Genomic DNA, 24,269 nt, shown 5'->3' with positions numbered 1-24,269 from the left:
ATTATAACCATTTTTAGATTGTAAGCACCCGAGAGTTGGATATACAAACACATGCTAGCATTGTTGCTCATTAGAGAAGCTGGCATGTAGTTTGCTTGTACCCTATTATAGGCCTTTGTCTGTTTTGCAGCTAATATAAATTCAACTTGTTGAATTCCAATTTAACCGGCAATGCAAAAATTGCCTCGAATCTGAAAACACTTAACCAAACACACTAACATACATATATGCTAACTAACTTGGGAAGACTCATAAAAGACACTATAATAATATTTCCTAATTCGCAAGACATGGCAGTAGCATACATGATGTGAGTCACATACATTGTGTTACTCAAATGAAATGTTTTTCTTCCTGGTGCGCCCGCTTCTTGCTTCCTGCTGTAAGTTGTGGTGCTTGCATCTTGCAGATTATCGTGTAGTTGTAGTAGGGTGGTATGCGGGACCTCCATGCAAGAGCCTCAAATTTCCCACGTGGTAGTGTGCCACCACGCCCCAAGATGATGTCCTGCACACTGATCTTGGGGACCTCCTCACTGGAACCTAACTGATGATGGTTGCAAACCAAGAAATATTTGCTGCTGCCCGCCAATCTCCAACAATACACTGGTGCATCTTCCCGTAGATGAAGGTCCGTTTGGGTGCTGGTCAAACATACGGAGATGTGTCTGTTTATATGTTCTCACACATTCAAGCATCGTTCTCCAAAATCGAACATTGAAGTTACCTCGCAGTATCCCAGCAGTGATATGCGTGCTTGTGAAACACTGTCTGTGTTCCGAAGCGATCTCCATTGCCATTGTTGCCAGTTTTGGCTGCTCATCAGGGTATGTGCTTCCGAATGCAAGCAACTTGAAAAAATGCCAATAAGCTTCTTGAGAGAGATAGTCCAGTCCAAGTGCTTCCGTTGTTCCCAGACTCACGATTTTATCTGATCGACTGGTGATTATAATTTTGCTCCCACCGCACGGTGTCATGCAGGTTGCGGAAGATTTCAGCCTCCTCAGTGTTTCCTCGTTAATGTCCTCGGCTAGTTCAACAATAATGAGCAACCTGTTTTGAGAAGCATAATTTTTATGTCTGACTAGACCATTAATATTGTTTCCTTTCAGGTCAATAACTCCTTCATCCTTGAGAGTACCTTCTGGAAAGAACAAGATCAACGAAAAGTGACCACGCACACTCTCATCTCTACAGACATACTCAACAAGGGTGCTCTTCCCTACTCTTCTTGGACCAACAATCGGAAGTACAGCCAACTCTGAAGTAGCACCAGGATGAAGCAAGAAATCCAGAACCCGTTCCCTATCCATTTGGCGACCAAACATGCAGTTGTCCAATAGCAGATACGTGCCATAAGGTTGGCGGAGGATCCGAGGATATAACTCCAAGAAGAAAAGAAACTCCTTCATACCAGCCACGGTGTGTTCAAGGCTATCAACCATCCGTTGTAGCTCTTCTCGCATGTTACTGTTGCTTCTCTGTTGCTGCTACCACTGCGGGTGCGAGAGAAACGAAGGCGTTTGATTGGAATGGATTTTGACAGTGCAGATGACAAGTGGCTCATCTCCTCCTCCCCCTCCTCGTCGAGAGCCGCTTGGAACCTCAAGGCATCGAGAACGTCGTGACCTCTGTACATTCCTTGTCTCAACATGTTGAGCTGACGGAGCATCCCCTGGTTGGTGATGCGCCGCGCCTCGGCCTCCTGGACGATGATGTCGATTCTCTGTACAACACTCTGTAGCCTCTGTAGAATCCTGTGGATGCCAGCCTGCTGCTGGAAGTATTTGCTGATCACGAAGGAAGCTGACCTGCTGATGAGGTCACCTGCGATCGCAGAGACGAGGATATCCATTGATTGTGAACCTCCTCGACTCAGAGCTCCAGTGGTGCAATGGACGAGGGATATCATAAAATTAGCAATCAGTACTGGATGGAATATTATCAATGAGGATATCTATTTGGGCGTCAAGTCATGGGCTGTGTTCTGTATGGAATATTAGAAGTGAAGGGATGGATCGGCATGCCATATATATATATATATATGATGTGGTGGTGCCTTACCAATTTCTGTGTGGGTCTTTGCCTGCCTTGTGGAATTGACTCTGACTTGGACCCTTTTTCCTTTGACGAGTTATAACTTGGACTTAATTTGTGTAGACTGTTCTACAAGGATGGAGCCTTCATATATCAGTGTTGGAATTGTTTATCCTTCATAGGCTACTGTTGGGATTAATCAATAAGCAGAATACACACAACATTTGAACTACCACAGTTACCAATAACATTCATCTTCTCTGTAAAATTGCAGGCAGTATGGTGGGCTTCAGCTTCAACCTTCCTGCCAGGTAGTCAGTCAGTTGCCCCTGATCCTAGCCATATCTTGTTTCTCATTGATCTGCTATTGACAGGAACCCTCTATTATAGTTGTTTCTCTTCGTTGGCTTTTCAACGCAAAATGCTGGACGAGCAACGTCTGTACAGTGCATCTTTCACATATAGGTAACTTCAGTAAGCTAATGATCGCCCTGCCAAAATTCTGGGCAGGTTTCAACTCATGTCACTGGTTTGATACTAAATGAGCTGTTAAGGATAGAGGGGATGCATTGTGGCATAGCGGAATGTACGTATTTCTTGAACCAGAACAGTGAGCTCCCCGTTCGACCAAGTGATAATACCCCATTTGGAGTTATTACTACCACATTAGCAATGCAGAATCCTCTGAGGGGCTCCATAGCCACATAACTATTACTGGTTAATTCAGCTATCTGTGACTTTGAGATTGTTTTTCCCGTTGAATCATGGAAGTCATGAATGCCTTAGCAATTATTGTCTAGCCAAAATTTAGTCATCCTGAACAAGAACATCTACTTATCTGATATAAAATTTATGCAGTGTTAACTGACTATTTTGTCCATTCTCACCTTCTTCACTGTTAATAAAGTCTTTGTTACCTCATTAGCACATAGAGTTTCACCTGAACATCTGATTGCAGTGTTATGTACTTTTATGACACTTATAATCATTTTTACACTGTAAGTTGTAAATGATGCCATAAGTTTTTATGAAGCACTCATACTAGTATTATTGTGTAATAGGAAGTTGGTATGTAGTTTGCTTATACCCCATTTTGGCCTTTGTCTGTTGATACTGGAACTAGAACGCGGGAAAAGTCAATCTAATTTTTTCCTTCTCCCATTGGTTTATCTGATTCTCTTCTCTTCGAGTCAATAAGATAGAAAATGTAGCTCAGTTTGTGGGATGATAGACAAGAAACCAACAACTTCCTCACCGTTGGAGCTCCAGGTAATGCCACTACTCCCGTTCCAGCTTATCTTTCTGATCTTTAAACCCAGCAAGAAAAGAATATGTTTCATCTCCATAAGAGTGGCTGAGTTTTGAACTTTTGATGTTGGCTCGCCAAGCCTATCACAACCCTCCTCCTTTACCCCGGTCTTGAGACCGGCTATGTTCAGACAACATAGGCGGAGTTAAGAAAAGAATCTGTTACAGAAATTAAATGTGACAGAGGAATTGAAAATGTTGACTTTTGCCCAATAGGATACGGACAGGACTCTAGCAGTCAAATCTATAAATACATTTTGTCTTGGACTCTGATTTAACCGGCAGTGCAAACACTGTTTTGAATCTGAAAGTACTTTCCAAACACAAGCATGATGTACTCGACATGCAAACTTATGCTAGGAGGATAGAAGTCCTCCATGCCTACATGTTAATAGACATATGTGTTAACTAACTTGACAAAACTCCTTAATTAAGGCAGAGGAATAATATTTCCTAATTCGCAGGACAACATCGTAACATACATGATATGAGTCACAGACAGTGTGCTACTCAAACAAAATGTTCTTCCTCTTGATGCACACGCTTCTTCCTTCCCACGGTAAGTTGTGGTGCTTGCATCTTACAGCTTACCGTGTAGTTGTAGTAGGGCGGTATGCGAGACCTCCATGCAAGAGCCTCAAATTCTCCACAGGGTAGTTTACCACCACATCCTAACATGATGTCCTGCAGATTGATCTTGGGGACATTCTCACTGGATTCTGACTGATGATGGTTGCAAATGAAGAAATATCTGTGTCCCTTCACCAATCTCCAACAATACATCGGTGCATCTTCCCGCAAACGAAGGTATGGGTGCTGGTCAAACATAAGGAGATTTGTCTGTTTACTTTCTCTCACACAATCAAGAACCGTGCGCCAGAATCGAGCATTAAAGTTATCTCGCAATATCCCAGCAGCGATACGCGCGCTTGTGAAACACTGTCGCAGTTCCAAAGCGATCTCCATGGCCATTGTTGCCAGTTTTGGCTGCTCATCAGAGTTTGTGCTTCTGAATACGAGTGACTTGAAAAAATGCCAGTAAGCTTCTTGTGGGAGATAGTCCAGTCGAAGTGCTTCCGTTGTTCCCAGATTCACAATTCTATCTGACCAACTGGTGATTATGATTTTGCTCTCACCGCAAGGTGTCATGCATGTTGCAGAAGATTTCAGCCTTCTCCATGTTTCCTCGTTAATATCGTTGGCTGTTTCGATAATAATCAGCAACCTGTTTTGAGAAGCAAAATTCTGATGTCTGAATTTAATATTGTTTTCTCTCAGGTTGACCACTCTTTCATCCTTGAGACTGCCTTCCGGAAAGAAGAGGATCATTGAGAAGCGATCGCGCACACTATCATCTCTACAGATATTCTCAACAAGAGTGCTCTTCCCTACTCTTATTGGGCCAACGATCGGAAGTATAGCCAAATCTGGAGTAGCACTAGGACACATCAAGAAATTCAGAATCCGCCGCCGTTCCGTTTGGCGACCAAATATGCAATTGTCCAAGAACAAATATGTGCCGTAAGGTTCGCGCAGCATCCGAGGATATAACTCCAAGAAGAAAAGAAACTCCTTCATACCATCCATGGTGTCTTCAAGGGTATCAACCATCTGTTGCAGCTCTTGTCGTATGTTCCTATTTGTGTCAATTAACAGTGCTTCTCTGCTGCTGCTGCTGGTGCGAGAGAAACGGAGCCGTTTGGCTGGACTGGATTTACGCGGCACAGCCAATGAGTGGCTCATCCCCTCCTCTCCTTCCTCGTCGAGGGCGGGTCGGAATCTCAAGGCATCAAGAACATAGTGTCCTCTGTACATTTCTTCCCTCAACATCTTGAGCTGACAGAGCATACCCTGATTAGTGATGTCCCTCCCCTGGGCCTCCTCGACGACGGTGTCGATTCTCAATACAACACTCTGTAGCCTCTGGGCAATCTTGCTGACGTCAGGTTGCTGCTGGAAGTATTTGCTGATCAAAAACGACATCGACCTGCCGACAAGGTCACCTGCGATTGCTGAGATGAGGATATCCATTGATTGTAAACCTCCTCGACTCTTGACTCTGAGCTCAAGTGCTGCAATGAAAGAGGGATAAAAATAGCAATGGGTGATACTAGCTAGTTGGGCGTCAAGTCATGGAGGTGTTGCTCAATTTGGAAAAGTTAGAAGGTGTCTGACTATGTCAAGGTAGTGTGAGTCTTTGCCTGCCGTGTGAAATTGGGTTTTGACTTGACGTGTTGTGTGGAATTGCTACTTCCTTTTCTTTTATTACTTGTAGGGTTAAAAAAATTGCAAAAATATTTATAGGGTTAATTTGGTACATGTCACTGCCAACTTCGTGCATTGAAAAATGCCACTGCAAAAAGTGACTCAAGAAAATTGCCATTGTAAAAAAGAGTTAATTCCAAATAGGCCACTGCCCGTTTGGCATATTTCAAATTAGTTTATAAGATGCATATGGAGTGATTTGGACAAGAGGATAGGTGGATGTTGATCCTGATTTTTAGAAATGTGTCTGAGATATTTAAGTTTCTTTTCGCCAACCAACTCTCACTCGAATGCATATTTTCTTTGGTTTTGGAGTACTTTTTCTAGCGTGAAAGAGTACCTTTTACACAAAATAAAATAAAATACACTTGCATTGATCGATTTATGGATTCAAGCCTTTAGCAATTACCACCGGGTTCAAGCCTTAGCCTTGACATGGGTGTTTGCATTTTCTTCTTCAATTTCAGGATTTTATGGATTTATTTTTTCAATGGTAAGTGATGTGTCCATGATAGCGAACATCTGTGGTGACTTTATCAATCTCAAGTCATGTCAGTCTTTTGAAGGCGTACATAAAAGTAGGGGGAGACTTGTGTGGCTCATATTAGGTGAGATCAATGAGTTATTTTTTTTTGAAAAAAAAATCTACATGTTCAAACATTCTTAAAAAAATATAGACACACATCAATGGTTAATGTTCAACTCCCAAGAAATTACAGCACCTAATTTGAACTACATTAATAGAAACAAAAAAACAAAATTAGAGGTGAATAGTGGCAAAGTACTATTCACCCAAAGCTGCCACTTTTCACATTCTAATTTGTTTCTTTTTAATCTCCAAATATACGTCGAGTTTTGAGCTGAATTTTTTTGGATAGACATACCCCACATGAATGTTGTGAAATAATTTCAGATTTTTTTTTGAAATGTCTAAATATGAATTTTTAAGGTTGATCTCACGATCTCACCTAATGTGAGATCTCATAAAAGTTCCTCCTGAAGTAGGATGTTTATACACATATCCATAATAGTAAGTGTATATACGTATTTGTGAGCATTCATGGGTGTTTATACGGTATTTTGCAAAAAAAGGAAAAAAAAACACGAACACACGGCTGGGTCATCGCAAGAAGACGAGATGACCCACACCTAAAGCTACATTCACCATCAGCACTTTAGGCCTCTTTGATTTGCAGGATTTTAAAAACGCGGGAATAGGAAAATTAGAGGGTTGGAGTGGCATGTCCATTTGAACCCTATAGGTTTAGCAATGAGTGTTTGATATCATAGAAAAAACAAAGAAATTATATAAAAAAGGTTGAAGTGGATGTTAGATTTTTTTATAAAATGTAGTACAAAAGATTTCATAAAGAAATTATATGGAATTCAATCCTATGAATCAAAGGACCGATGTATAAAAAATTCCTAAGAATTTCAATTCTTCAAAAATCATATAGAATTCCTTTGAATCAAAGGAGCCCTTAATGCATGCCGTGAAGGGCAGGGGCTCTCGTAACATCCACATACCTACGTGATAATTAAATTATTTTGAACCACTAGAATGCATGTACCAAAATATATTTCGACTTGTTAAAATAAATCAGGAGCCACCATCGATCATCCGAGGATTAAGTAATCACACAAGTCACAACACCGACATTTGTTAACGAGGTTCCTTGAACTAGGCTATACCCGAGGCTTCCATGTGATCCGGTCAAAATACCGCACCTCGGCCCTCCGGGGCACCGACACATGCTGTCGGATCTCCTCTGTGCATGTGCTATTATATTGGCATTGATTACATCGTGCGTTTACCTTCATATTATATAAGAGACCTAGGAAAACAAGTGTCCTATTAAGACATGACTTCTACCCTATCTACACATAGTTTAAATTCAAATCCACCCTCCACCCCCCGCACGCGCGTCGCCCCTCCTCTAGCGATACGGGGGACCCCTCGTCACGCTGCCACACTCCCACATCCCACCTCCCTCCCGTCTCGCCGCCACTCGAGGGGGCAGCGGTGAAGGCCGCGTGCACTCCAGGGAAGGTGGCGATGGGGCACACATGTTGCTCCTCGTGGCCGTCTCGCTGCCATAGGAGGGCGACGGGCCATGCTGGATCTGGCCGCTTTGAGGCGGGTAGCGGCGGCTTCTCCTCCTCTGGCATGGAGGTGGCAGCTCAGGGTGATGGTCGTGGCACGACGTGGAGCTAGGATTGCGCGGGTGACCTGCATTTGCATAGCGACGGTGCAGGACTGATCTGGGCCAGCGTGTGTGGGTGGTGGTGCAACTCGTTGGCCGGCGGCCGTGCCTAGGTGCACACCTTTTGACCGCTCATGCATCACCACTCCTCACCTGGTTATCCTGCTATCTTGGGTAGGGCGTCATCGCAAATCAGGGTGTAAATCCCGCTCCTTTCGAAACCGGCGATGGTGACGCATGTGGGCGTCGCAATCCTCCTTGGAGGCGTCGCTATGGGGTTGTTGTCCCTTCCCTTTGACTCCGGGGAAACCCTCCTTGTATAGGTTCTTCTGGATCGGATGATAGCGCGCAACTTGCATCGTGCCCCTTGTTGAAGGCATCGCCATGGAGTCATATGTGATCGATGAGGTTGATAGTTGCTTGGTGCAGGGATGCGGGTGGTGGTGGAGTGCAGGAGTGGGGGACGGAAAATTCGGCCCAATGTGTCGACCCAAACGGAGGCGCATCCGCTTTCTGTCTGCCTACCGTCCCATTCCCGGCCCATTTTTAGCCTGATTTGCATCAGCGTGGACACAAGATGGATCTGTGCGGCGCCCGCCTACTCCTTCCCCTAGCCCGCTAGTCGGTGGCACATTGGCCATCCTCTCCCACCCCATATCGAAAGCAAACCCTCGTCCGCCTCCGCCGCGTCAGCACCGACGCCCATTTTCCGGTGCTGATACACCTCCCCCCAATGTCATCACCTCGCCGCCACCACTGTCTCTCCGCCGGGACTTCTCTAGACCAACCATCTGGTCCAAGGGAGGCACGCGCCTCTTCACCGGCCAGCTCCTTCGACGACGCCCGCAAGTTGGTCGATAGTTTGCCGTGGTACAAAATACACTCCGCCGATTCCTCATCTGATGATGAGGAGGAGATCTTGGTTGCCGTGTTGGTCCATCACCACCTTAATAGCCAGCAACCGTTGTTGCGTGGCTCGATCCTGGGACACCTTCCGACGTTGAATCGTAACCGAGAGAGCAGCCATTTCCTTCTTTGGAAGGACTACTTTGACACAACCAACCTGATGTTCAAACATCAGAAATTTTGGTTGCGTTTTCATATGGCTAGACATGTTTTCAACCGTATTAGAGAGGGGGTGGTCGAATACGATAACTATTTCGAGTGCAAAGAGGACTCCCTTGGAAAGATTGTCTTCTCATCTTATAAAAAATGCATTGTAGCCATCCGGATGCTTGCATACGAGTGCCCGGTGATCTCATTGATGAGTACGTCCGTATGAGCGAGTCTACATGCCTAGAATCCATGTATAGGTTTTGCAGGGCTATGGTTGATGTGTTTGGCCCTGAGTACTTGAGAGAGTCGACTCCTCAAGATACAACCCACTTGTTGGCGATGAATGCCAACATGGGCTTTCCAGGAATGCTTGGCAACATAGACTACATGCACTGGGAGTGGAAGAACTGCCCTACCGCTTGACAAGGGCAGTATAAGGGCCATGTCAGGGCTTGGACCGTCATACTTGAGATCGTGGTCTCACAAGATCCTGGATGTGACACACTTTTTTTGGCATGGCCGGATCACATAATGATGTCAACGTGCTTCTACGCTCGCCAATGTTTGCAAGGCTTGCGAAAGGCAACAACCCACTGGTGAATGTTACCTTCAACGACCACAACTATGACAAAGGATACTACCTAGGTAACAGTATCTATCGTCAGTGGACCACTATTGTGAAGACAATCCCCGTCTCTGTCGGAGATAAGAGGAAAAGATTTGATCAAGAGTAAGAGAGTGCTAGGAAGGACGTCAAGCGTGTGTTTGGTATTTTGCCATCTCAATGGGGCATCATTCGGTACCATCTAAGACTTGGAGCACCATTAAGCTGTGGGAGGTGATGACAGCTTGTGTGATTATGCACAATATGATTATAGAAGATGACCGCCTGGAATGTATTTACGATCAAGCCTTTCGGTTTCAGGGTGAGAATGTTGTGTCTGAGCATGGAGGAGCGGCAACGTTTGAACAGTTCATGATTAGGAAACTCACATGCAGCTGCAAAATGATTTGGTTGACCATAAGTGGGTCATGTTGACGACCAATAGATGTATCTTTTTTCATATGTATTTGAGACAATTTAATTTTTATTCGGTTTGTAAAGCTATACTTATTTATTTGAAAACTATGCTTTATTTGGTTGTGAAACTATGACATTTTTTTATATGTTTGTTTGTCAAATAATGTAAAACATGTGCATATTTATTGAAAAAAGAACGACCAGTCGGTCACGCTGGCAAATATGAATCGCGGACGTTGGATACACTACCGACCCAAATGTTAAACATGACGGACGTCAAACGGGCGGCCGATCAAAATCGGAAAAAAAAACAAAAACATCATTGGTTTGGATCGACACATTAAAGTTGCTCTTAGCTTGACGAATATGCAACGCTAGCTATTCCTACACACACAAAAAGAAGAAGAAAAGGAATGCTCATCTCTGGTCGGCGCTTCAACAGTGTCACGAGAATCGAGGATGGCACTCGTGCTCATTCGCTATCTATCGATCCAGCCATGTAACAGTCTTTTTTACTTCTGTGTAGCTAAATAATTGTAGTTAAAAAACTGATTTAAGTTTTTTACAACTATAATTATTTAGATGTAGAAGGAGTATTGCTCCTTGTGCAATTTACTCCCTTGGCATCAATTTGTGTGTCGTCTACGACAACACCCGGCTCCGGTAACCATTGTAAAACATATTAACAATAAAGCATTCATCTTTATGTCTTCTTCAATGATTTCTTTTCTTGCAATTCAATCATTATGTATGAGTAATTTAGTAAGGTAATGCGTTGATGCATAGTTTTGCAACCCTATGTATTTGTACTCCCTCCGTCACGGTTTAGAAGACGTGCATGAAAATTTTCTAAAACCTACGTGGTTATTGATTGGTCATAAAATGAGTTGAAAAATAGCATTCACACTACGCATGCATATAAAAGTAGTACAACAGAGTACTAATTAGCTGCTAGGAGTAAATGCAATGCGCCTTAAACCTTATGTATTATGGAAATGCACGTAAACTTAACCGTGCCTTCTAAAGCGTGACGGAGGTAGTATGAGAGATCCATGAAATGACTTGGAATAATTAATGTCATGTATGTGTCTGATTGCTATGGAGTTATCTCTTGTCTCTTTATCACTGTATGACCCTTCAGGTACCCAGAATCTCGGATTTCGATCAAGGAGAAAGTTAGGAGCAAGGAGGACGAGGAATGCTATTTTGAACATCAATTACAAAATGGTTTAGTATGATGGAGAAAAGCCAACCCTTGGAAATTCATGAGGTGTAGTCATTAAATGCCCTATACTTTTATTTGAATTATATTCTGAATAACCGAGGAAACTCTGCGAGACAGTAAGGGACTGCAATTGGACAACTGACTCTTAATGTTGGTCATGCACCTGTGAGGACGTAATTTGGATATTCTCCACTTCATCATGTTGCAAGCACATCTTAACAAGTCACAAATGAAGATCATGATGATCGCTAGCGCAAAATATATGGTTGTAAGAATAAAGGCCTCATACTCATGCATGTTTCAATTCTAGTGTTTACACCCCTAAGATTGTTAAGGTACGGTTACAAAAAATGTAATTTAAATCTCTCGCAAGGAATTGGTAGAGCCTCTAATCAAGTGCACATTCTCTCGTGGGTTCGATAACACATGGTCACTCTTTGAGAAAAAGGTAGTGTAATCTTCGCTATCCAAACCGGGTCTCAAAGGGCATCAGGTTCGTGTCCTACTAAGAAAGATGAGGCGACGACGGCTCTCTGAAGATGAAATAGGTCCTCCATGCCTAGTCCATGTCCCGATGGTGCGTCTAGCATCGTTAGAGGACGTGTGGAGTTGTATCTTTAGCGGATCTCGCGAGATTCGGTCGGTTTTCGTCTTCAGCGGGTCTACTTAGATTCAATCTTTGTTTGTGTGCTTCTTATGTCTTTAGGGATCCTTCTGGTCTACTCTTCTCTTCATCAACGACGGTTGTTGTTCTGATACACTGGTCCTTTGGGGTCTTAGTATGACGATTTTTTAATTGTCTACTACAACAAAGTTTATCCAGCTCCAAAGGGAGGGGTGATGACGGGGCACGCCTTTGGCTCGCTTTTAGTGCTTCTAATTGTCGCCAGATGGTGTATATGCATAGATGTATTTTCTATTGCTTCTTATGTTCTTTGTAATGTCATAATGTTTTTGCTGAATAGATCGAATTTTCTTTTACATATACTTAATAATAAAGTCAATAGTGTTTTTTGTGGTACGTCACATAAATTGCCTCCCAAGATTGCAAAATATTACCCACCGATGTCAGTGATAAAAAATGTTTCGCACGGGAAATCCCCACTAAGGCCGGCCCATCTAGTAGGAACCTCTTATACTACGCTATGCATGTTCGGATAGGACACATCACACATGTTTGGGTCGGCAAATGTCCGTTCGGCCTGTTTTTATTTTATTTTTTTTGCGTTTCCGTCTTTATTTTTTACACTTTTAATAATTTGTGAATTAAAAAAGTTTCAATTTTTAAAAAAATGAATTTTTTGAGATAAAATGTTCAATAATTATAAACGTTTTTGAATTCAATACATGTACGTGATTTTTAATACATTTTTGGAAAATAAAAAATATTCATGTTTTTTTAAAGATCGTATATTTAAAATGTAAATAAATTTAACAAAATTCCGGAAATTAAAAAAATGTTCATGAAATGAAAAATATCCTAAAAATTCAAAAAATGTTCGTGACTTACAAAATACTCCGTCTGTATCCTAAAACTACAGAGAGAGTAGTTTATTGATTCATGAAATGTTAGCTGATTCAAAAAATAATCATGCATTAGCAAAATATTTTTTTAAACACTTTTTTTTGTGAATTTCAAAACTTTGGTCCACCAACTTTTTAAAAAATCCATGCAAATAGTAGTATAAAACCTTCATTAATATAGTAAATTTCTGAAAATCTGTAGCAATGTTCACGAATTTGAAAATATTCACAATTTCAAATTGGTTTACGATTCTAAACATTTTTTCAGGATTTTTAAAAAATGTTTACGATCTTATGAAAATAAAAGTGATAGTGTATCTCGATGATGCCGCAAAATGTGGCCATGGTCGTTGAAGATTATAACCTTTTTTTCCTTTTATTGCAACGCATGGACCCTTTTTGACAGTTTTTTTTTTAAATCCACCAAGCAATGCATGATGTCTTGAAGATTAGAGCTCCGCCAATGCTTGAGGAGGATGTTGTTGCTTGGGCGCCTGCAAAGCTGGGTGTGTTCACAGTGAAATCTGAATATATGTTGGGAGGAGTCCAACAAAGAGTCTGCGATCTCTTCGAGTACGGCGCCTGATGGGAGCAAAAGCTGCTGGAAGTATATATGGAGCTGCAATGTGCCTCCAACAGTGAAAAACTTCGCTTGGAGATTGTCGATTGATTTAGTACCGACCTCGAAGAACAAAAACAAGATTCGGTTAGAAGTGACAAACCGTTGTCCAGTTTGTGGTATGGAGAAGGAGGATAACTTCCATCCTTTCATTAAATGCCAGTTTGGAAGAGACATCTACCTTGCAATGTCTGAAGTTTGGGAACTGCCAGCGTTGGAATTGATGGAAGGAATTGGGAAGGAGTGGTTGCTTCATGTTCTCGCCCCGCTTTCCGAATTTCAGAGGGGTATGGTATTGCTAATCTTTTGGAGAAGCTGGTATGTACGCAATCATATGGTGCACTCTAAACCTGCTCCACCGTTGATGGTCTCGATGAGGTTCTTGCAGGATTATGTTGCGTCTTTATCAAGAATCAGTGATGGCTCATCACAGGACCTGATCAAAGGGAAACAGAGCTTATGTTTCAACAAAGCTCCAACTAAACGAGACGGAGAGATTGTTCCTGCAGTCCCTTGGAAACCACCGCTGATAGGTTGGGTTAAAGTGAATACAGATGGCTCGTACTCGGAAGATGCTGGTGCAGGTGCAGGTATGATCCTAAGGGACTACTTGGGGGCTATTGTGTTCTCCTCGTGCAGAACACTTTACTCTTGCAGGGATCCACCGGAGGTTGAATTGTGTGCTTGTATGGAAGGGATTTCCTTCGCTATACAACGATCCAACCTCCCAATTCTGATTGAGATGGACTCGAGCACGGTTGTGGCGATGATTTCAAGTGTTGAACCAGATCGTTCGATGTATGCTTCACTGGTGCGGAAATCAAGCATCTTATGGGTCTTAGAAAAACTTGTATTACTTTTATTCCTAGATCTCAAAATAGGACTTCTGATCGGCTAGCTAATTTTGGTAGGATAGAAGGCCGAACTATGACTTGGGTTAGTCCTGCTCTTGAGGAAGTTTTGAAGTTGGTCCTGGATGATTGTAAGGACCGTCAAGTTGAGTACTACAAGTATTATTCCCACACAAAAAATGCACCACGTCCCGGAATCCTGATGCTAAGAGCATATACAGTCGGTCCTCCTTAAATGTTCAGGCAGACCGTTCGATCATTGTCCGGTCACGGAAATACGATCCAGATGGGCCTCTCAAACTGGCTTCAAACGTCCAGGCTGATCAGTACCCCTCCATTTCCAGCCCAAATATGGGACGGATATGAGGGAGCCCCGGTGCATCCGCCATATTGGCCTTACGGCTTGGCCCCACGGGGACTCGTCGGGAAACCCAACGGTCCGACGGGCGCCTCGATCGTCGTCGCGTGTGAATGTCGCGCGGCGCCGCTCTGGCTCCTCGCCGTTATCCATAGCCGGCTATTTAAGTCGGCCGACATCCCCCAGCCCTAGCACATCCATCTCCTCCCTTCCCCTAAGCCACCCGAGCCCACCAGCCATGCCCCACGTCTTCTGACACTACACAATCCAACACTGCCTTTGGCTCCTTTAGCGGGTCAGAATCCGAAGGGAGGCAGGGCTACCTATGGATCCGGAGGAGGATTTCCAGGAGGTGGAGGACGAAAAGGAGGAGGAGCTGGGGGTGGAAGAGGAGGAGCAGAAGGCAACACCGCTAGCTGTGGGGGAGGACCAGCAGGAGCCGGCGGAGGAGACCCCACAGCTAGCTGTGGGAAAGGACCAACAGGAGCCGACGAGGAGGCGCTGCTGCTAGCTGTGGGGAGGACCAACAGGAGCCGACGAAGGAGGCACCTCCACTGGATGTGAGGGAGGAGGAGGCGTCGGTGGTCGTGGTTCCGTGGCCCGAACAGCCGGCCATCCTGAACTCCATCCATTCGAAGGAAGCTACGAAGGCCAGACAACTTCATCGACAACAGACGGAGGCGGCGCACGCCATCTCCGACGACGACGATGTGTAGTACAATATTACGTAGTACGTAGGCGTTTCATTTTGCATGCTTATGTATGGAAGTAGGGATGAAATATGAAATATATGGATGTGGAGAGGCAAATTTGAGACGTGACCGGTGAGTGTCCGCGGGCGGTTGAAGGGGTCCGGTTGTAGCTCTATAAGGCGAGCCTATTCTCTGTTTGCATAGTGTGAAGGCGTACTTTAGAAATACGTCTGGTGCTCTGCTTTCGCTAGTAGGTTCCGCGTCCGCCCACAGAAACCAATCAGCGGAAGGATACTCGAAAAAAGATCTCCGCTTTCCCTGCCTGCGCCGGACGGACGGAGCCACCCACCCAAGCGACCGGAGCGGCGAGCGGCGGAGAGATGGCGTCGGCGGCGGGGGAGGAGACGGTGCGCGCGTCGCACATCCTGATCAAGCACGAGGGGTCCCGGCGCAAGGCGTCCTGGAAGGACCCGGAGGGCCGGGTCATCTCCGCCACCACGCGCGCCGACGCCGCCGCGCGCCTCGGCGAGCTCCGCTCCCAGATCCTCGCCGGCCGCGCCTCCTTCGCCGACCTCGCCGCGCAGCACTCGGACTGCTCCTCCGCCCGCCGCGGCGGCGACCTAGGTACGTATGACGCGATGCGATGCGCCGCCTCATCCGCTCCTCCTGAGACGGGCGCTAGATTTGGATGCGCGTCCGCTGGGATCTAGGGTTGCTCCAACCCATCGATCCGCCGGTGATTCGATCCTTGATTATTTCCTAACAGGGGCAGGGGTCAGGAATGTACTACAGTAGTATTTAGGACGTACTGTATGATGATTCATGAATGATGGAAGGGTCTTTCGCTAATCAATAGGACTGCTTTCTATGGGGTTAACATTAGATCCCATGAGGCCAAATTCTGAAATTATTTCATAACGGTTATGCGAAGATAGGCGGATTGATCGGCTAGCGTGTTTTCATGGCATGACATTCCTTCCTTCCTGGATCCACCAACTAATCATGTGTCATACAACATTCATTTGAAGTTATTGCTGAGTGTAATATTATGTAGGAATGAATATGGTAGTTCAAGGATTAGCTAGGTCTAAGTTAAAGAGGATGATGGATAGGGTTTGCTTGAAAGTGCGTAAACATTTTCTTTTTAAGATTGCAACTTGTCTTTAAAAGAAGAATGCTAAATATTCAGTTGGTTGTCCCGGCACGTGGCCTTTTGTTGGGTCTTTGATGCTGATGATCTGTGAGAAATAATAAGTTGATCGGAATTGTTGCTTCGTAGTATTCATTGTAATCTCTTACATTTGCATGTAGTACCTATTTGTTTGCCTTATGTTAAATAGTTGAAGCACGCCATGCTCTTGTGCTTGCCTGCTGCTGGAGTATATTGCCTCTCATGTAATCTCATAAAAGAGCATCTTTTTTTTTACGATATGACAATAGTGACATGGTATGAGCCTATTTCAATTTCTCCCTTACTCGTTTTTGTTTTCATTCTGAATGACGAGTGTGAGGTTAGGTTTTCAAGAAGATAGTTTGGGTTTCCTTGTGATATTTAAAGAAAGCTTGAAGCTAAGATTGTCGTGTTGCCTAACTAGTTTGGAGGAAGAAGTGTGCTGAACTCGCAAGTTTGATAGCAGTTATCACAGAACCTTGCCTTGTTGTGTTGTTTATATCAGTGTGCATCTCTTCCGTGAAATTTGTCTCTTGCTGATTAGGGTGGGAACTGAGAAGTTTCTACAATGGTGCTGCAACCATGATACTATTGATTGTTACATTGTATTCACTCAATTAATAATCCAATCTCCGTGGAAACACATCAATGATGTTCATTCATGGAATTATTGCTTGCAACAAAACATGTGCTCATGGAATTATTGCTTGCAACAAAACATGTGCTGCCGATGCTGATTGAACCTCTTGCCGTTCCACCACAATTGCATCTTGGTAACCGTTATCTTGCTATGAATACTTGATAGGCACCTTTGGGAGGAGGCAGATGCAGAAGCCCTTCGAGGACGCCACGTACGCTCTCAAGGTGGGGGAGATCAGCGACATCATCGACACCGAGAGCGGGGTTCACATCATCCTGCGTACCGCATAGGGAGAAAGAAGCCCACGCCGTGGCCGTCACAACACCCTCTGATATTATTTAGCACTTTTCCTTCTTCCAGGGCATGCGGCTCTTCTCATTCTGGCAGCCCAAAACTTGAATGAATGAAGAAAAATGTCTTGTATCGTCTCGCCATTTTGCTACGGTTGATACATATATCACATGTCAGTGTTTGAGCTTATGATGTCTTGATCAGGAAATGTTCTTTTTCTCTTCATTTCATTTGTGATAAATCATTTCAAATGAGTGTTGTATGCACAATGAAATCTCTCCGGCTTACATTACGGTTTTGTTGTTCATTCGTCCAATCTTGCATGACCCCATCTCCCTCCCTTCCTCTGTATTGATTCTGTCCTTCCACTTATGATTTTTTACACCGTTTTCCCCTCAAAACTGCATCGATTGATCACGCTGCTTTCAAAATTAATTTATGTTTTCTTTGGTAAACCGAGTAAATGCTTGCCAAATAAGTGTATATATAGTATAAAATATTTTTTTAACACAATCACATTATGTATGGATAGGTGTAAGTGCTTACTAACTAAGTAAAAAAAATTACACAATCGAGTGAGGCGTTTTGCCTCCTAGGCTCATCTGCATCCACGTTGAATAAACTTTTTAAAACAAATACTAAAAAAATTCCAATTTTGCAAAAAAAAAATTGTCATAGTAGAGAATTTGATGCGTGATGTATGCTCTAAATTTCAAATTATTTGACCATCCGAGTAACACTCAGCAAAAAAAAAACGAATTTGAGGTCTTTTAAAAAGTGTACTGTTTATGTACTGTTTGAACCTTAATTTGTCTTCTTTTGTACTGTTTGAACCTTAATTTGTCTTTTTTTTTGCTGAGAGTTGCTCGTATATTCAAATGATCTCAAATTTGAAGCACACCTCACGCATCAAATATCTACCTTACACACAAAAATTGGATTTTAAGAATTTGTTTTGAACTTTTTATGAATTGTTTCTGATGGGGTGCAAATGAGCCCGTCTAACTCACCAAAATATGTATGCCCCTTTGCGACGCACGGACAACCAGTAATGGGTCGTCTTCAGATAGGAAAATGAATTGGAAAAAATACATTTCTTGTAATTTTGCATGAATCCTTAAAAATCATCCAACAAGTCCGTGGTGACCGTTCGAAAGAGAGAGATAGGCCATATTTTCACTAATGAGAAAATTAAGCAATATACCCGGGCCACCAATAACTTAAATTAATATGCTTGGTTGTATAGAGAACTGTTATGGCTTGCAACTAGCAGGATCCTCCATTCTTCAAATAAAAAAGCAACCACCATTCAAAAGAAAAGAAAAAAAGATGCAGCAGCATCATAATGTTGCACAACACTACTGAATAACCATTATGAGGCAGGCAACATAAAGTGCCGAATAACCATCATGCGACATTCTTTTAGCCGTTCTCAGCGCGGTCGTATGAGTTGGACTTGTGCTTGGGCGCGAAGGTGAACCCTTCCGGGACTTTGCCGAGCAGCAGCTCCGAGATCCTCACCTGTGTATTGCATAGAGCGGATGCATCAGCTTCCCATTCATGTCGCAAGTAGTTCCTCAGACAACCGGATGGAGAAAGAGGGCAGCTGGCTTACCCAGTCGGCTGCCGAGTCGGAGGCCATCATGGTCTCAAGGTCGTCGCGGCCGCAGTAGCTTGGAGGCCTCCAGTTCAGCCGCTGCGGGACAACGTCCAGCAGCCCGACCGGGATGTACCTGCACGTGTAGCTCAGCCATTCTAGTAGGAAATGGCGTGTTGTCTCCACACCTGAAAGCACATTGAACTATAAGTTGAGAATGAAGATAACTATTTGCAAGACAATTTGTAAGTTTAAACGATGGGCCGATACAACTCCCACGAAAATATGGCAAAGAATATGTCATAATTTCTACGTACTGTCAGATATGGGAGGACTCACCTTTGGTGTCGGAGCCCCAGTGTTCGAGACCGAAACGCGTGAAGTCTTTCAGAATACTCAATCTCTCGCCAGATGTGATATCCCAGTCCCTTTCTTCTTTTATCTCAGTAAATATCCAAGGCTGCCAACCATCAAAACAGCATGCATGAGCACCAAGCCACCAACACAATTTAATAAATAACCCATAAAGGGCAAGCCCGTATAGACATTTCCTGCCGACTTGTGTCCCATTATGTTTGAAAAATCAATGCATAGGTTGTTTCAATGGAGATCGGGCACTGTTAGACTGATTATTCAAACACTTCATCTAGTACAGAGATGCAGAGAGGTTATTAATTAAGCTAGTAAAAGCATTACAAAAAATGTCAGGACCTATGAGCATTCAAGTAATACTGAGTTTGCATGTATCCTCTTGAATTACTATCGATTACATGCTCGAGTTTACCTTGTCTACCAGGTACCAATTCAATGTGAAGTGTGCATTATAAAGACCGTCCAATAACTACGTAAACAATATGGATGCACAGTTATCAACCATTTGGCAGCTACGAACAGGGACCAACTGTACAGATTTTTAGAATAATTGGCATCTGAATTTTTTAGTTTTAAGAAGAGGGATAAGTGAGACATTCATGGAAGAGGAACAAATGTGAAAATAACAGTTTATATGCTGCAGTTGAGGCACAGCAAAAGACATGCAAAATAGTTATTTCAATTCTAGAATGGTTATAAGTATAAGGGGTACTGTTCACACAAAACACAAAGAAGACACATGGAGAGCATTAAACAGTGTCACAAATATCCAATGTTTTGAAACGATGAATATCACTTATTCTTATGGCAGACGACCATTGAGAGTTTTTCAAGACTAAACACTGGAGCATAATTCACTGATGTAGAACTGAACACAATGCCAAGCTAAAATGTGGTTCACAAGCATGCTTTCCAAAAATACTTAGAACCATTTGTTTTTTCTCTCATAATATATAACAACTTAAATCATGTAAACTGCTGTACATACTAACCTTGACAAGCGCACCTCGAGCAATCATGCAAGTGGAGATTTTGGAGCTGCCAGAAACATGCCTGTTCCAGTCGGTAAAGGAGAATATATCACCATTTCCAATGACATGCAAGTCGTCAGGGGCCTTCTGTGCACACTGGTTAATATAGTCCCAATCGGCATTTTTGCTGTAGCGTTGTTGCCGCGATCGGCCATGTATTGTTATGGCTGAAGCACCCCAGTCATAAATGTCTGAAACTAAAGAATCAGCACGGTTCCTGCCTTCAAAGAAAGCTGTTCTTACCTGGAATCAAGAAGCAAAGACAAGGTGAGAACAAAAATTCAGCTATTCTATTCAGTATATGTGCCGGGGAATTACCTTAACAGTTAAAGGTCTTTTAGTAACGGCAGATGATGCTTGAACAATGCTCTTAATCCTCATAGGTTTGTTAAGCAATGAGGACCCGGCACCCTTGTTGACAACTACATCAATTGGGCAGCCCATATTTATGTCAACGAAGTCAAACGAACACTCATTATCCACGAGTTCAATTGTCCGTGCCACTGTATCTGGAAAAGCTCCACAGATTTGCACCCCAAACAAATCCTCTGATGAATGACGTCGCAGCAAAGCCCACTCTGAAGCTTGCCCCTACATGAAACATATTCATATGAAAAGAGGTTGCAAGGAATAAACAGATGATAAATTGTTAACCTTGCGTCTGGCAGCATTTTGTAATGGATGTAAGAAACAACTCCACTCAGAAACACAAAAGGGGCATATGTACTTCATTTTCTAACCTGCATAAGATTTGTGCACATAGCCATTTCTCCACAAGTAATATCAGCTCCCAATGTTTTGCACAGCCTACGGAAAGGAAGATTCCCAACAGTGGTCAAAGGAGCAAGGTACAACTTCTCCCGAAAATCTATTATCTTTCTTTCACGTAAATGAGGTGTTGCGACTAGGTCAACTCTGCAAGAGCTTGGGATATTCGAGGGCACTTCCGATCCATTGACTAAATTAGGATCTTCAGGGTATGCCTTATTGTCATGAGTACCTAACAAACAGTGTTCGTGAAAAGGTTAATAAATGAAACCATACTATGAGCAATAGGAGCACTTAAAAGAATGGCTCTTAAGTCCAGAAACAAAATTACCAGCTGCTTCTTTGTTAATTTCAACAACTTCAATCTTTGACTTCTTTGCTGCCCTTGCAACAGAGTCACCAACCAAAGGTTCTCCCCCCAATTTATCCATTTCTTCGCACAAATTGGAATCATGTTCCACATTCACAGGAGCATTGCAAGAAGATTCAGTTTTATCATCACCATTCAGTTCACACGATACGTCTGGATTATCATGATCAGCGCTCCGGTCTTCAGTTGCTGCGCCTGCTTTAATCTTGATGACTTCCTGCATTATGGAACACACTGATTAAGAGAGACTAAACGAATGTATTATCATGTGACAGAACTCACAGAATAGATCCTAAAACAACAGAGTCTGACCAACGCCCTATGTTGCATCAGAAACTTCACAACAATAACTTACAATCAAAATAAAAAGTGTTATAGACATAACAAATTTCATTGGCCATGTGTTGACAAACATTTTGAGGATCTTATACCCGTATCAGTATCAGGCACATAGTAACTGCCAATGCTAAGAACATACATCTCTTCTATGTATCTAAGAAGTTGAGTATATTGCCAAAGGGTTACGACCGGTATATGTATTACCCATTGCCACCTAGCAGGTGATAACCAGTAACCATTAAATATACAAATTTGGAGATGCAGTAAAAATCACTTGGCAGAGAAATTCCAATATTTGCCAAAATTAGGGTTACGACTACTATATGTATTAGCCATTGCCACCTAGCAGGTGATAACCGGTAACCACTAAATATACAAATTTAAACCCATACAAATGCAATGTGATCCAATAAACATAAATCGTGCACTCTGTGTCCATGGTAATAACAAGTGTAAAAAGACAGACCTGATAGACAATAGAATTCAAGAAATTTAAATTGTGTACCTTAAGACCAAGATGTTTGATCTGCTCACTGGCCCTGGGAAATTTATATCTGGTCTTCCATAAGAGCTTTTGAACATCTTTACTCAGAGTGTTTATCTCATGACTTTCAGAAGGTGCATGGTCGTCTTTGTGTGTACCAAAAAATCTACAAGTTAGTCCATACGGACATGGCTGCCCCAGAACAGTGAATGGACATGTTCCTTCAAGGTCAGCTGGTTTCTGTGAAAGTAACAAAAAGATCAGTCATGAGTTATAGGTTCAGGGAGAACAACAAATCAAGAAGGGCCAGGAATGGCCAAATAAAACAATACCTGAGCCAAATAAGCATCTATGTCATGGGTGAAACGGCAAGAAGCACCAAATTTGCAAGCATCCACATTTCCACTTTTGGCAACTCCCACACAAAGACGCAACACCGACTCCTGTTCCTGCATAAGTGGCACGTAAATACCCAAATTGAGTTGAAGACCGACAGTTTGTAGTATATGATGCCTACATAACAAATACATAAAGGTCTGCCATGTTCATGCAGCACTACCGAAGCATGCAGATATTTATGACCAGAGCGCATAGCAGAGACAAAAATTGATGGGAGATGCAGGCATGCAGCAGGGGTAGTTCAGAGGCGATTTTGCAACAAAGATGGTACATGATTCATATATCTCATTAGTTAAGTAGCCGCAAATTGTCATTGAAAATCAAAGAGGGCCATTTTACATCATTACTGAAACCAAATATGGAACATAATGAGTGTAAAGTCACTTCCAACTTAGATACCAAAAATTGCTGACATAGGCACAAAAATTAAAGGAATGGCCGAATGGGGGTGCACAATTCCAACCTATACAAGAGCGATGAGTGTTTAAAGAAAGCGATCAGTCTGACAAGACATCGCGCCAACACAGGAGTCACAAATTTAACAATAACTCGAGTATATTATATCTATCCATGAAAGGGTGCTTGCATTAGAGAGAAATCAGAAGCCCACAGGCTTACTTCTTTCGTGAACTATAATCAATGAAACGGAGCATGCTTTCATACAGGCCAGTGCAATTTTTTTAGTCCTCGCATCTGCATCCAGCATGTGATTCTTGCTCACAACATCTGTACTTACTACCCATTTATGTCTAAACTAATAAATCTTGTCAAAGCAGGCTCACCGCCAATTTCAAGAAACTATGTAACCTGAATCCCTTAACACACTCCGTCCAGTTCACACTCTGCACAGGCACATATCACCCTCCAACAAGTGAAATTTTCATGAAACAGATGCATCACGACCGTCACGCCGTCCGGCTACAAAGCAACTGCACGCGGGCATTACCACAAGCACCTGGGACGCGCTGCTTCACAACGCTACGGACGACGCTGCGGCATTACCGCGAACACCATGAGTGCACCACCGTCGTTACCTGCTTGCGGTCGCGCCTGAACTGGCGCTTGGACTTCTTCTCGAGGGGGACGGCGCCGCTGGCCCTGCCGTCCTCTCCGGGGGCGTCGCGGACGGGGGGCGGGCGGAGGAAGGCGGCCTTGACGGGCGCGACGGCGCGGGCCACCAGCTCCTCCGGCGTGGGGAGCGGAGGGGGAGACGGGTCTGCGGCGACGGGGCAAGGCTCCGGCCGGTCTTCGGCCGGCGCGGTGTCGGCCATGGCAGCTGCGTGGCGGCGGCGGCGGCGGCGGCGGCGAGGGGAGTGGAGCTACAGCCTGCGCGTGATGGAGGAGGCTGCGGAGATGGTTTTATGCGGCGGGGGGATTTTTCGCAGTAAAACCCATTTTGGGATGGCAATTTACTTGGATGAAGTTTTACAAAATTCAAGGGGCAATGTTGAATTACTTTAACTCTCGGATCCGAAAATAGAAGTTCGGCAGTTTTAGGTGGCGGGCCCACTATCATAGGAATCACAAGCACTCCCTTCATCCGAAATTACTTGTCGCATAAATTTATAAAAATGAATGTATGTAGAACTAAAATACATCTAGATATATAAGTATTTTCGAACGAAGGGAATATTGAATAAAGTTGTTA

General features: G+C 43.4%; 3 protein-coding genes and 1 pseudogene across 3 annotated transcripts; 1 reads left to right on the top strand and 3 right to left on the bottom strand.

Annotated features, from left to right (window-relative positions):
- Positions 1-291: 291 nt before the first annotated feature.
- On the bottom strand, positions 292-2,404 carry LOC123431474 (annotated as a pseudogene).
- A 1,354-nt stretch (positions 2,405-3,758) lies between these two features.
- On the bottom strand, positions 3,759-6,501 carry LOC123431475 (disease resistance protein RGA2-like). The gene has a single exon (XM_045115280.1). The coding sequence runs from the start codon at positions 5,373-5,375 to the stop codon at positions 3,855-3,857; it is 1,521 nt and encodes a 506-aa protein (XP_044971215.1). The 5' UTR covers positions 5,376-6,501; the 3' UTR covers positions 3,759-3,854.
- An 8,875-nt stretch (positions 6,502-15,376) lies between these two features.
- LOC123431473 (peptidyl-prolyl cis-trans isomerase Pin1-like) lies at positions 15,377-17,450 on the top strand. Its single transcript, XM_045115279.1, has 2 exons — positions 15,377-15,783; positions 17,136-17,450. Exons 1-2 carry the CDS (start codon positions 15,540-15,542, stop codon positions 17,258-17,260), a joined length of 369 nt encoding a protein of 122 aa, XP_044971214.1. The 5' UTR covers positions 15,377-15,539; the 3' UTR covers positions 17,261-17,450.
- Positions 17,451-18,462: 1,012 nt separating this feature from the next.
- LOC123431472 (tRNA-dihydrouridine(47) synthase [NAD(P)(+)]-like) lies at positions 18,463-23,910 on the bottom strand. The gene is made up of 10 exons (XM_045115277.1): positions 23,656-23,910; positions 22,555-22,671; positions 22,244-22,462; positions 21,361-21,616; positions 21,002-21,261; positions 20,580-20,852; positions 20,223-20,504; positions 19,198-19,318; positions 18,877-19,046; positions 18,463-18,782 (listed from the first exon to the last, which is right to left on the bottom strand). Exons 1-10 carry the CDS (start codon positions 23,890-23,892, stop codon positions 18,684-18,686), a joined length of 2,034 nt encoding a protein of 677 aa, XP_044971212.1. The 5' UTR covers positions 23,893-23,910; the 3' UTR covers positions 18,463-18,683.
- Between the last annotated feature and the right edge of the window lie 359 nt (positions 23,911-24,269).

Source organism: Hordeum vulgare, chromosome 2H (genome assembly GCF_904849725.1).
Source record: "Hordeum vulgare subsp. vulgare chromosome 2H, MorexV3_pseudomolecules_assembly, whole genome shotgun sequence".
NCBI lineage: Eukaryota > Viridiplantae > Streptophyta > Magnoliopsida > Poales > Poaceae > Hordeum > Hordeum vulgare.
Note: the sequence above shows the minus strand (reverse complement) of the source record. Positions and strands in the feature narration are given on the sequence as shown.